The sequence below is a fragment of the Oncorhynchus gorbuscha genome, linkage group LG08, assembly GCF_021184085.1.
Source record: "Oncorhynchus gorbuscha isolate QuinsamMale2020 ecotype Even-year linkage group LG08, OgorEven_v1.0, whole genome shotgun sequence".
NCBI lineage: Eukaryota > Metazoa > Chordata > Actinopteri > Salmoniformes > Salmonidae > Oncorhynchus > Oncorhynchus gorbuscha.
The window spans coordinates 19,481,454-19,495,172 of NC_060180.1; the positions used below are offsets into that span (position 1 = coordinate 19,481,454).

Here is a 13,719-nt window from a genome sequence, read left to right on the forward strand (position 1 = left end):
AAGGAGAGAGAGAGAGAGAGAGAGAGAGAGACAGAGGATACTCACATATGTCCGTGCTCTGTTGCGGTTAGTTGATTCTCTGATTGACTCAATAACAAGACCCAGCACCTTGCACACTTGGAATGTGGAGCTCATCCCGTTTGATTCATTTGGTTCCAGTGGGATCCTACTCAACTGCTGCTTGGATACAGTTTCCATTTTTCCATTCTTACAATGAAAAACCAGAGAGAGGAGAAATAGCCAACTTCCTGGGTGTAACTAGGAACATACTGGCACCACAAGGAAATTCCTGCGTTACACATACATTTTAAAAAGGACCTGGAAACATCAACACACTCACAGCAAGTCTGCGGCCCACACTGCAAGGGAGAGAGAGGAAGAGAGGGAGGAGGAAGAGTGTGCCATCTGTCCAAACCTCTCCCTCTGAGTCAGTCACTCTCCCTACAGGTGCTGAGGTCATTCATTCCTCATCCACCCAGTCCTCACCCCAACCCCACCAACAGATCAATACAAGCGTTGCCTCTGAGTAACAGGGGGGGAATTTGTGTAAGGCTTAGTGTATGACCAGTAGGAAATGATTAATAAAGGCAGATATGATTACACGACTTGACTCATGTTTGAAATGGGGAATGTTACTTAAACCTGATGTGGGCGGATGACACATGGCTCTGCCGGGGTTTTCTCTGAGAAAGGGGGGGGGGGCAGAAGGAGAAAAAGACACACAGTGAGAAAGTCATTACTTGACCCACAATATCGGGTCATTCTCACACAAACTATCCAGCACTTGACATGCTTTCCGAGGCCTGTCAAAGGGTCAGGTGACTGAGAACCACAGGGGCAGGAGTTCAAATAGAGCACAGCCTGGCCTACTCCATGGACACACCATACAGTACCACTGAATAACAGGGTTCACCATAGAGGTCCCATTAGAGTAGCAGAGATATACATGTAGAGCCTAATTGCCATCACAGTTTACAGTATGAATATCAGCGAATATCCTTAAACTTTCCTGCTCTACTGTAATGTGGGCATGAATGAGATACAGGCAGACGGGTGTCATGTTTACTTATTAAAAGCAGCGGCTTTAGGAATTAAGGAGGCTATAGAGCCACCTGTGCTGCCTACCTTTGCTTCACTCTTCTCGTTTTGTCTTATTACTTCCCCTGAGTGAATGAAGTAACACCACGCAACACCACACACACACACACACACACACACACACACACACACACACACACACACACACACACACACACACACACACACACACACACACACACACACACACACACACACACACACACACACACACACACACACACACACAACTTTCTGAGCTCTAAATCTCGTCTTCCACCCTGTAAACCATCAACTCCAGTACTACCAGGGCCCAGTCCAGACCTCTTCAACCCCACTTAGATAAATGATGGGGCGAGACGCTTCACAGCACAGCAGGTTCTTATACTTAGCCTAAATGACTGAACCAATAACCGCATGATAAAACACAACCTAAGTGCCATTGATATCTCTTGCAATCCGCCAACCAATGAAGACACACCAGACACAAACAAAACAGTGGTACAAAGATCCGCTACTAGCCATAATAGCATCGGGGTTAAATAAACTAGAGTGATGCTAACCGGTTAATCCATTAAGTTACATCACTGTGGGGATCTGACCAATGAAATCCCATCAGTAAAGGAACCCCATTCCACTGACCTGACGACCCTCTCTTTGATGGGATCAGAAGGCATGTGTCATTTGTAGACAGGGTCAGAGGCTTCACTGAATCCAGCCATTGGTCCAGTCGTCCATTTATCACACAGGACACTCTCTCTCGTTTTGAATAAAAATAAAGAGTATTATCTGAAATCTCTTGAAACTGCACCGAAATTTGACACATTTAGTAGAAATACATTTTTTTAATAGTATAAAATTAAGTCTTTATTACTCTTTCCCTACATAGCTAACTGATCTGATTATGAATGATTGACCTTGAGATAATTTTTTTCTTCGACATATCAGATGACATGTTCCTTCTCTCTAATGAGTGATGGGGGAATAGCTCTCTGAGAGAAATAAGCCCCAGTGGAAATTGAGAGCAGCTTTTGAGCACACAGATCTGGGAGCAATTACACCGCCTGAGAAACGCATAAAACCTCAGACGTTTTACAGCGAACTCACGTAGAACACAGCACATAAAATGGATTCATTAACATTTTAAATATCATTCATCAATATCAGAACTAAAGAACCCGTGCCAACATTTCTTGGACCCGATGTGAGGAAATTTTGGACATTTCTATCAACACATTGCCCCACATTCGAGTGAAAACAGAGATTTACTCAAAGTCTGCATTCACTCTGATTACTCTTGACACGACGAGGGCCTTGCGCCACGTCCAATGTGATTGCACATTTTCCAACAGTCTACTGTAGTGACAGGCAAAACAAACCAACAGCAGCAGGAGCTAGCACCGTTTCAAATACAGTATATTAAAATGCTCTAAGTGATTAAACCCATCACACTAATGGATGGTGATAACAAAACTATATTTAGTTGATAAACAACAATAACTCAATCAAACCAGTAGGAGGAAGTCCAGTCTTAAGAGGGCTGTTAAAACTCTCACAGAGAAAAAGTTGTTTTCACATGATCCTAATTGCTATGGAGAACGGGCTGAGGCCCTCGCTGTCCTCTCTGACACCGTGTGGGGCACCAGCAGAGTGCCTGTATGATTATTTACAGATGAGCCCTCCGACCAACTCAAGCTTTGTTTGACAGTATGCACCACTTCGACTCCACTACTAATAAACTGTGAGGAGCGTGAAACAAAAACAGATTGGAAGAGAGTGATGTCTTAACCAAACCATTCTCATATATACAATAAATGGACACCAGTGGGGGTTGTCAACCACATGCTGCAGCTGAAGAGAGAATACTCACTGCTGGGGTCGGACAAGGTGGGGGGACTTCTTGACGGTCAGGGTCATCTGAGCCATGTTGCTGACAGGGACTGGGGCATAACCCTGCTGGGGGATGGGCACCTGCTGGGGAATGGGCCTCTGGGGCACTATGCTACGGCCATTGGTGTGTCCATTGGTGTGGCCGTTCCCTGGCTGCGCTGGGATGGAGGAGGTGGGCATGGTCTTCTGTTCACATGCCTTGCCATGGAAGCCCGGCTTGCAGACACAGAGCTGGGGCCTCAGACACATTCCTCCATTCTGGCACTGGGGCAGGCATTTGGCTGCAGCACAAAACACAGGGGGAAAAGAGAAAGACAGAGTAAGACGGCAATGTGTACATTTTCACACGGGCGCACACTCCAGAAGCAGACATATCCCATGTTAAAAGCCACCTCTATGACGTTGCCTCAGGGAGCACTTTGGTAGCTACACTGAGTATAAAAAACATTAGGAACACCTTCATAATATTGACTTTCAACTTCTTTTGCCCTCAGAATAGTCTCAATCCGTCAGGGCATGGACCATACACAGTGTCCAAAGTGTTCCACAGGGATGCTGGCCCATGTTGACTCCAATGCTTCCCACAGTTGTGTCAAGTTGGCTGGATATCTTTTGGGTGGTGGACCATTCTTGATACACACAGGAAACTGTTGAGTGTGAAAAACTCAGCAGCGTTGCAGTTCTTTACACACTCAAACCGGTGTGCCTGGTACCTACTACCATACCCCACTCAAAGGCACTTAAATCCTTGTTTTTTTCCCCCCCTGGTTAACAAATACAGTACTGAACATTCATAATAAGCTTTCTGTCCTGCATAAAAAAGGGACAGGAATTTAAAAAAAGACAGAATCTGAATGCCTAACAATCATAGTCAGAGAAAAGTGTTCCCATGCTTTTCTCTCTGTCATTATTAGCAGCCAATGTAAATACCAACACCATGGTTCCCCACACAGTGAATATATCCCTACCCATCCAAAAGCTGAGAGTTTGGTGGTGCATTACTCAAGCAGAGGCCCTGCAATCAATGACTGGAGTCCCTGGTGCATTGACATCATGTGCGGTGGGTTGGGGCATCAGAGAGAGGGAGTGTGTGTGTGTGTGTGTGTGTGTGTGTGTGTGTGTGTGTGTGTGTGTGTGTGTGTGTGTGTGTGTGTGTGTGTGTGTGTGTGTGTGTGTGTGTGTGTGTGTGTGTGTGTGTGTGTGTGTGTGTGTGTGTGTGTGTGTGTGTGTGTGTGTGTGTGTGTTTGGGGTTTTCTTTGAATTAGATACAGGATACTTGCAGGTCACCTGTAATTACATTGGGCTCTTTTCTCTAAAAGACACAGGACTGGGGCGGACATTTTTCAATTACAAAGCATTTTTCAACCACACACACACTTGCTTTCAGCTGAGCCAAAATTCCAGTGGGCTACACGTGTGTGAAGTGTGAGAGGAAAAGGCTAAGTGACGGGTCTCTCTCTCCCCGGCCCCACAGGGTCCCTGAGGAGGTGTTCCTCCACTACACTCCTCATTAGCTTCTTTTGATTTGTGAAAGTGATCAATGAGAGGCTTGAAAAAAAATCCCTCTCTCTAGATGGGCATCTACAACTGGTTCACCACTGGCTCAACGCTTTCTCCCCCCACTGAGCTATTCAGACACACGAGACCTAATGAATGCATGCTGTGCAACAAGCATCAGGGGGCGATTACATCACAGACTACATCACTCCTGCTGAGTTATGTTTTGGTTTCTACATAGCCCACACTATAATTTTCCATTCTGGGGCGCCTTTTTTTGCTTTAATTTCCGAGTAAGGTCAATTTTTTTCTTTTTTCGCCGATGTACCTTTGCGGGAACTGAGTAAGGCCGGACCTGAGTAAGGCCGGACCTGGGCCGGACCTGCCTGAGTAAGGACGGACCTGAGTAAGGCCGGACCTGAGTAAGGCCGGACCTGAGTAAGGCCGGACCTGAGTAAGGACGGACCTGAGTAAGGCCGGACCTGAGTAAGGACGGACCTGAGTAAGGCCGGACCTGAGTAAGGACGGACCTGAGTAAGGACGGACCTGAGTAAGGACGGACCTGAGTAACACTGCCATCTGTTTGTGAATAGTTCCTCTCAGGCAGAGGTAGGGCTACACAGAACACTGTTCTGTGACAAGGGCACGGTATAAGTGATGCCGATTTAAGTGTTAGCTGGGGAGGGAAAATAAATCATTCAAACTGACATTACACTTTGATGAAACTACAACTCGGCTGACTCATAGGGAGCGTTGCTGGAGTCTGCAAAGGTCTGTCACGGAATACAAAAATGTATGTGTTTGGGGGGGCGGGGAGTGGGGGGGGATACTCCCTCTCTCAGGAAATAATGTTCTAGTGCAGGTGTTAGGGGATGTACCATTAGTTGAATAACCAGCCATCCTACAGCCTGTCCACACCAATCCCAAAAGCCTCACTGATTCCCAAGGCAGGGGACGACACAAGGTTTTTATTACCTGATTCTTTCCTCCCACACACAGTTAAATGGGTCTGAAATAGTGTTGCAGTTGTGTGAATACTGTGTTTGACAAGAAAGAAAATGTTACTTTTTGCCTGATGTCTTTTTTCTCACTCATGCTTCTACTCAATATAAACTGTGTCTGTCTGCCCACCTCCTGTACAATATGTAGGACAGAGACAGAGCCCCTACATTGCTGACTCAAGCAGTCTGGGCCTCAATGGCCATTTCTATCAATTAGAGCTAATCATTGTGTTTATCGCTGGAGTTAACACAAGACCACATTTAATTCTGTTGCTGTCCATTGAATAAGCAGCAGCATTGTAAACTTCCAGCCAAGTGTCAGACATTGAAGAGCCAAGTCGATTAAGACATTCCTGTTGCCATGGTACTGTGCCCATACTTGGTCCTCACCCCACCTAACTGCTGCTCCAGATCCAGGGCGTCTGGATAGGCACTGTACAATGACAGCAGCCACAGACGTTCCCCTCAATCAGCAGATTCATCATAAATCACCAGGTGCTGGGTGGAGATGAACACCGCTCTATTTCCTCCATCTCTCTCGTCACACATTTCCATTGTCTAAGAATGGACTGATTTCCCTGATTTCTTATGCTCTTCTTCCCCCTTCCCCCTCTTTTTCATTCCCTCCCTTTAGCTCTCTGGCTTGGCAAAAGAAACGTCCGAGACGTGCTCGCCTGGTGTTGGCAGGCGGCTGCGATCGCAGAGAAATGCATGGTATGTATGCGTAGAGAGGAGACCCAGAGACTAAACACATACCTGACGGCCCTGAGTAACCGAAGAAATCCACAAAGGAAACGTCAAGTAATCAGGAAAATAAAGCCTGGCTATGAGGTCTGCAAAGGGCAGTCCTGGTAACGCAACAGAGACCAAGACACAAAGTGGCAGTATTCAGATGGAGAGTATATTCCATCAAGTTGTTCTGAGAACATTAAATATCAGAGCGTTTTAAATATTAATTTGACAGTAAAGTCTTTAGCTTTTCCTTGTTCATTTTCAAAAGAGTTTCTCTGCCTCTTCCAACTGGCTATAGTTTTATTTCTCATATAGATTGGACTAGCCCTGTGAGCGCTACAGCATCTTTAAATGACCCTCAACTAAGGATGAGGAGCAAGAGCACAAAAACACTTTTGTTAGTCCATCCCATCCACATCACTACAGTATCTGGCTGCATCATGTGCTTTCAACATCCTGCGCTGTCTTTTAGGGACACGCAAAGCAAAGCACGAAAGAACTTAAAGTCCCAGTGCAGTAAAAATGTTTATTTTTTTATTTTTTACATCATATTGTACAACAGCGGATTAAATTAACACAGTAAAAGTGTGAATTTTTAAGTTTTATTTCCTGAGAGTTAATGGTTGAAAATACAATCTGCACAGGAACTTCTAATCAACAGGTTGCATGGAGTTTTGGATTTAGATGGTGACATCACCATGCAGTAAATTGGTTAATAGACCAATAACAAAAAGTGTTCCAAACCTCTCTGCCAATAACAGTTAGTTTTCAGTTTCCCCCTCCACACAGACCACTCCCAGACAGTCCTAGCAAAATTATTGCTTGAGGAAAAAAACATGTTGATAAAAAGCTACTTTTGCCCATTTTTATGGAAATCTGTTAGTAAGGTACTCAATTTATATAAAAACGGCTGCATTGGGCATTTAAATATATAAAATGGTTGAACCTGTCACATTCTCTTAACTTTGGGTGAGTTTCAAGTAGCCTCTTCTTGAGCGATCCTTTGTGAAAAATGAAGACTGCTCCTCAGCTGTGCCGTGCAGCTACGCAGAAGTGAAATATGTTCATGTTCTGTTTTGTCTGGCCCGGTCTGCTTACTTTTGGGTTGCACTCAGTTAAGGGAGAAATGGACTGGGCAGCTTTAAAAAGCGTTGGATTACCATGCGGCTCCACATTGTACAAAGCCCCGCCAAACCCCAGTGGAAGCGGAGGGATTGAGCCTGATGGAGATGCTGCTGCCTGAACCTCAAAGGGATCTGGGAGACCATCTAACGCGGGTCTCTCTCAGACAAAAACAAGTCTAACAATCTTTATCTTTCATTTCTACTCCTGTCTTTTTATTCTCTTAAATTGAATTTTCTGTAATATGGTTATGGACAGCTGTAATATTAAAGAGGAACACTGCAGTTCTGCAGATAGTGACGGTAGAATAGGTACAGGAAATGACTACTCCCGGGTGTTAATACACAGCTCAGAGTTGGTAAGAGCTGGCAACGCCAAGGTCGTGTATTGAATACCCACAGGGATCACATATGAATGCACTCACTGTACAGTCAGTCACTTTGTATCAAAGTGAATGTTAAGTGGCATTTGTTATTATATCTATTAATACTACAAGCTATTTTCTGTTGCGGATAGTCTTGAATCTAGCAGAAAAAAAACAGAGTGCAATTCCGCTCTGCAATTCAATAATCACATGTCGTTAGACTACCGTCTTTGCGCCAGGAATAGACTGAGTAAATCCTTGGGATGTCTGCTCATCATCTCTATTAGATTACAGTCCATTAAGAGGACAGAGAGGTGTTTGTAACATCTGCATCACATGGTTAAAACGTTCTGGATGCCATTAAGACAAACAAATAAATAAACAAACAATCTAATCTAAGGTGCAAAACATGTATAACATATTATCAACATTATGATTATCAACAGCATGATGTCATGTCATAAAGAATGGCAATAACAGCTTCCTGATTAAACATGCTTGGTCCATTTGCTATGTATTAAATAGGCCAGGTTCTCTGTCAGCTCTCTGTGTCACTGTTTAAGGAACGTTTTAAAATGAGCTACACTCACTCTTCAATGCACATACATTCTTGAGTATGTATTGTGGGTGGCTTGGCATGAAAAATATCATGGATTAATATCCTAGCGGTAATGTATGGTAAGATTTTCACAGCTTCTACTAGCAACCCGCAAAATGAAAAGCTGGGCTTGCCTTGGTGGGAGGTTGCTGGCGTGACTGACAACCTGAAAGAGCACTTTATGCAGCATGCCAGCAGGCCACGTGTAAGGCGTTGCCAGAACAAACAAAATGAATATCTATTAAGGAACCCTTTTGTTAGCATTTTCGATGAGGGTAGTGGGGGCTGGGGTGTCCTGGAAATCAAACCCCATGAAACATTTAGGGGGTGGATTTACAACCTAGTCTACCTTCAGTGACAAGGTAGGTAGAGAAAAGAAAAGAGCTGATCCCGAAAAACTAATTGAGCAAAAGCTATAGAGAGCGATCCATAACAGATATGACTGACTATAGCCCAGGAGTGAGTTATTATAATATTTTTCCATGTAGGAAAAAACAAGCACAATGAAAATAAGGAAGAAAAGCCAAGCATATGCATTGGTCGGTTACACTAATTCATCAATCATAGTTGCATTATTCATCATATTTATTAGGGTTGTCTAAAGCAATTCATTGCTATAGATGAATGGAACTTCTCCTCACAGTGCTTCCCTGGTGTTATAGTACCTGTAAATATTAATATCACGGCCAGTGAAAACTCATGAACTGAGAGGTGAACACCAGATGACCTGGGGATAAGCTGTGAAAATAAGAACATAAAGCCATTTTCCCAGAAAGAGCAACTGCACAGTAAAATACATCTAGTGGCACAAAGATCTTCATAGATTTGTAAAAAAAACAGTCGTTGAAACTCCCTGTAACATTTCATCTCACTCCATCCTTTCCCCCCCAGATTCCAGCATCTAGCTACAGTAGGGCATACTGGACTCTGATCCTGACATCAAAAGGACCAATTAAAGCCCTGGGTACTGTAGGAATGTCCACTATTGGTTCTCTTCCAGAGACCATGCACAGCGTTTCCCGTTCCCATGTAAACAGTAGCATTCCCCCACGGTGGATTGCATGCCTGCACCCACTCCCCCACCCAACCTCTGCTGCCTCAGACCATGCCAAGGAGACCATGCCAGTCTACTAAGTGGAGCGCAGTCTTAAGTGGGAGCAGACCAGAGTAGTGCAGGCACGCTGGGCCTATAAAACATATGAATCAGGGGTCCTAGACTAAAACGTAAGCCCTGGTTTCCCCAGGAGGTCCACCAGACTCGGCTCAGAGAGACCGTCTGTCTCTTATATAACCAGCTGGCAAAGCCTCACGGTGGAATAGGAAAGAGATCCAGATGATGGGGCCGAGCCAAGAGGTATAAAACACTCCAAACCTGTTTCTCTTTCGGGCCGACCCTGTGCGCCTACTCCTATGCAATAACAGTGTTCTCATGACTCTGCAACACGGGCCCTAACACACTGACAGTCCTGTCATTGTTCCCAGTTGGGCAGAGTCACTGTCAGCAATGCCAGTTATTTATAGAGAGTAGCATAGAAAGGTGCTGTTCTCCAATCTGTCACTGCTAATCATCTAAAGGCACCTTCAAAACATATATACATGTATGTATGTATGTATGTGTGTGTGTGTATGTGTGTGTGTGTGTGTGTGTGTGTGTGTGTGTGTGTGTGTGTGTGTGTGTGTGTGTGTGTGTGTGTGTGTGTGTGTGTGTGTGTGTGTGTGTGTGTGTGTGTGTGCATGTATGTATGTATGTGTGTATGTGTGTATGTATGTATGTATGTGTGTATGTGTGTATGTGTGTATGTGTGTGCATGTATGTATGTATGTGTGTATGTGTGTGCATGTATGTATGTATGTGTGTATGTGTGTATGTGTGTGCATGTGTGTATGTGTGTATGTGTGTGTGTGTGTGTGTGTGTGTGTGTGTGTGTGTGTGTGTGTGTGTGTGTGTGTGTGTGTGTGTGTGTGTGTGTGTGTGTGTGTGTGTGTGTGTGTGTGTGTGTGTGTGTGTGTGTGTGTGTGTGTGTATGCATGCTTGGGTGAGTTTCCAAGTAGCGTAGGTGACGTAGGTATACTGGATGGATTATATATATATATATTCAGTATGATGCTGGTATTCTGGCACAGATCTGCCTGCTGAACAACGGGAGTAAAGACGATTGTGTACATTTTCCAAAGGAATAAGTTATGAGGTGCCATGTACAATATATAGTGAATCCAAGACTGTCATCAAGAATTTGGAAGAACATTTTGAACCTCTGCACCTTTTTGGCCCGCCTGCGGCAGCGGCTCGGCTGTGATAGTGGATACTCACGCTTGGTGCACCGCTGTGATCCAGAGGCCTTACTCCATCCGTGACAGCACTGCCCTCCACAGACATTCACCCTGCAACAACACCCAGAGACAGAGATTGAGCATTGTCACACATACAAGACAAACTCATTTTTGCCTAAAACTCACTTGCTGGTGGGCCTAGTGACCCACTTGTGCCGCCCAGCCTGAGATGAACCAGTAAAACTGGGCCAGATCTGTTTTTTGGGGGTTTCCTTTTATTGGAGGTGAAGCTGGGAGTCCCTAGCCTGGTGCTGAGACTGTGGGAATTTCCCACTAATCATACATCTGAGAGTGCTGCGACTTGGGGCCCTGCAAATTCTGGTCTTGCTCCTGAATACAACAGGATCTGTGCCATTTCGCTTGACTACTTAGTTTCCTTTGAGCATACTTTATTATTTTAGAACAGTGCTTTAAATGAGCTGTTTTTCTTTCTCTCTTTTGAGTGGATGTTAATACATTTCCTTATTTCGTATCAACTTGAAAGTGGTAAAAGAAAAAGGTCAGAAGTGATACATTGAACTTGAAATGAATTACTTTAAATGTCTCAAACAAGTAGCCTACAGTATTGCACGTGTTTTGATATGTCAGAAATATCAAAAGGCTACCAGAAACAAATGCACTGTATCATTTAAGATGGTCTTGCAGACTATTCATTTAACAACCATCATACTGTATGTTCATGTTAATTATTATAGTGAATACTTTGGCCAGACTAAAAGCGAGTTCCTTTACCAGGTGCATGACTACAGTACAGTAAGTAGTACGTTGACCCAACATAGGCAATACATTTGCATACCAAGACCACCTTGATATCCAAGAGGATAAGTAGCCTATAGACAGACAGATGAACCCTTCTGCAACAGGAACTATTTTCAGACACCCACTGGTTAACTTACCCTGAAATTTTCATTTGGTGACTTTGGTGAACGTTGTGGCTGGTCTGCCGAATGACTTGCTGGTGCTGAGTAAACTGTGTATCCTGGCGAAGCGGGATCGGGTTCGCTTGGTTGCCCATCCTACGGGTTCGGACCTGGTTACCGTAACTGGCCGTGAGCTCCACATTGTAGGCATGGGGCTGTCCTGTGGCACTGGAGCGCGAAGAGATGGAACTCACATGTACCCTGTCCGTCCCGCTCGTTCCTGGCTGCAACACGTAGTATCTCCTAAAGCCACTCTGATCCGTGGACACAAATGCTGGTGACATGAATAAACCTATAGAAAACAAGAGGTCCCATCTGATCCAAGCCATATCCAGTCAGTAAACGCGTAAAGACAGAATACTTTCTGAAAACTTTATCACAAATTCCTTGATGGTCGGATGTTTCTTCTGCGCAGTCTGAATCTGGAAAATAAAAACTCCCGACTTTAACGCAAGTAAAACAGTTCTATATCCCTGAACATATTCGTCTATACTTCGCCTTGCAGCCCGAATTTAAAAACGATAACTAAAAACGTAATTAGTTATCTTTAAACTTTAAAAAGTGAAAAATAAAATAGTAAATAATAAATGTAAAAACGTGATTATGGATCTAAAAACAGAATATAACACTCCCTTTATCCCTGTTCAGGGTAGGGGGAGCTGGACAGCAGATGTTACGGCTGCTATGGCTATGTCTGTGCAATATTTTACCCTGCAGATGAGATTGAAAACTCTTTAAAAAGTTTCACTGTGTAAAGGAGTTAGTGTCAGAACTGAACAGCCAATCTCCAGCAGACATGACGTCAGGAGTGGGACGCTTATTGGAACAAACTTGTGGGGCTGAACCCTAAAAAAAAAGAAGTTTGGAGTGCGTAGGGCTCCTAGCATAGACTGTAAAAGATTCCTAGTCCCCAAAGATCTAAAGGAAATCCATTCCTCAAGACGCATGTACTTTCTACTTGCTGTCGGCAAGAGCGCGCGCCCCCCAAAGTGACAGCAGGCATAACCCAGGTTGTACAGCAAGTTAATGAGTTATGAGAGTATAGCAACATGCTTACAATAATGGCCATTTATAAAATAACACCCAATAAGCCAAATGTAATGTGTACAACTACTTCATGTAACAGTTCATAATTCATATTTATAAATAACATACATATGTATGTAGGCGATATGCTGTTATAGTCCTCCATCTTATTGTTACTTCTGCCCCATAAAGTCCTGCATAAATCATAAAGGAACTACCATGCGTCATAAACTATAAACTACCAAAGATTTATAAAGCCATGTGTGCACCATTATTCATCCAACGACCCTCATGAGTTACTTGTCAACAGTTGTGCTGGGGCCATTCCTGGTGGCTTCTAATTCTCCCACGGTTATCCCTCGTCGCTGTCCTCTTACACAGCAGGGTTACCAGCAAACCCGGTGTAAATTCTTCAACATTTCTTTCATTGAGGATTGCAGGGGATATTCCAGTACTGGAGTGAATTCATTGAAGACATGCACTATGGAGCAGACACAGTGGTTTTTAGGGCCTACACCCAGATGAAAATGAGCCCCATTGAGTCATTGTGTGCGCTTCGGAAAAACATGCACAGTACCGTGAAGTCTTATGACGTTGGTTCTCTTGAGTGAGGGATATCTATCTAATGGTCTTAAAAACTCTGTCCCCCATTGAGGTTTGAAGTGGGTGAACACCACAGGAGGCTGCTGTGGGGAGGACGGCTCATAATAATGGCCGTAATGGAGCAAATGGAATGGCATCAAACATCAAATGCCATTCAACTTATTCCGCTGCATCCATTACCACGAGTCTGTCCTCCTCAATTAAGGTGCCACCAACCTCTTCTGGGGGATACTGGATACAGTGGTGTCATACATAGATGAAAAAAAGAAAGCCCCCCAGAATGAGGGAGCGGAAAGGAGCGGGATTTGGCTATTTTCAGCCACACCCGTTGCTGACAGGTGCATAACATTGAGCAACCAGCCATACAAACTCCGTTTTGGGTTTCCATGGCCGAGCAGCCGCACCAAAGCCTAAAATCACCATGTGCAATGCCAAGCTTTGGCTGGAGTGGTGTAAAGCTTGGCGCCATTGGACTCTTGAGCAGTGGAAACTCGTTCTCTGGAGTGCTGAATCACGCTTCACCGTCTGGAGGTCTGACGGACTAATCTGGGTTTGGCG

The 13,719-nt window shown here is 44.3% G+C and overlaps 1 protein-coding gene across 4 annotated transcripts in view; it reads right to left on the reverse strand.

Annotated features, from left to right (window-relative positions):
• LOC124041290 (latent-transforming growth factor beta-binding protein 1-like) overlaps nt 1-12,261 on the reverse strand; it is a 131,604-nt gene extending 119,343 nt beyond the window's left edge. For all 4 annotated transcript variants that reach the window (XM_046358710.1, XM_046358708.1, XM_046358707.1 and 1 more), the window contains exons 1-3: nt 11,509-12,261; nt 10,593-10,663; nt 2,948-3,248 (exon numbers count right to left, since the gene is read on the reverse strand). In XM_046358710.1, the coding sequence (XP_046214666.1) occupies nt 2,948-3,248; nt 10,593-10,663; nt 11,509-11,861 (725 nt within the window). In that variant the 5' untranslated portion in view covers nt 11,862-12,261. The remainder of the gene's footprint in view (nt 1-2,947; nt 3,249-10,592; nt 10,664-11,508) is intronic.
• Between the last annotated feature and the right edge of the window lie 1,458 nt (nt 12,262-13,719).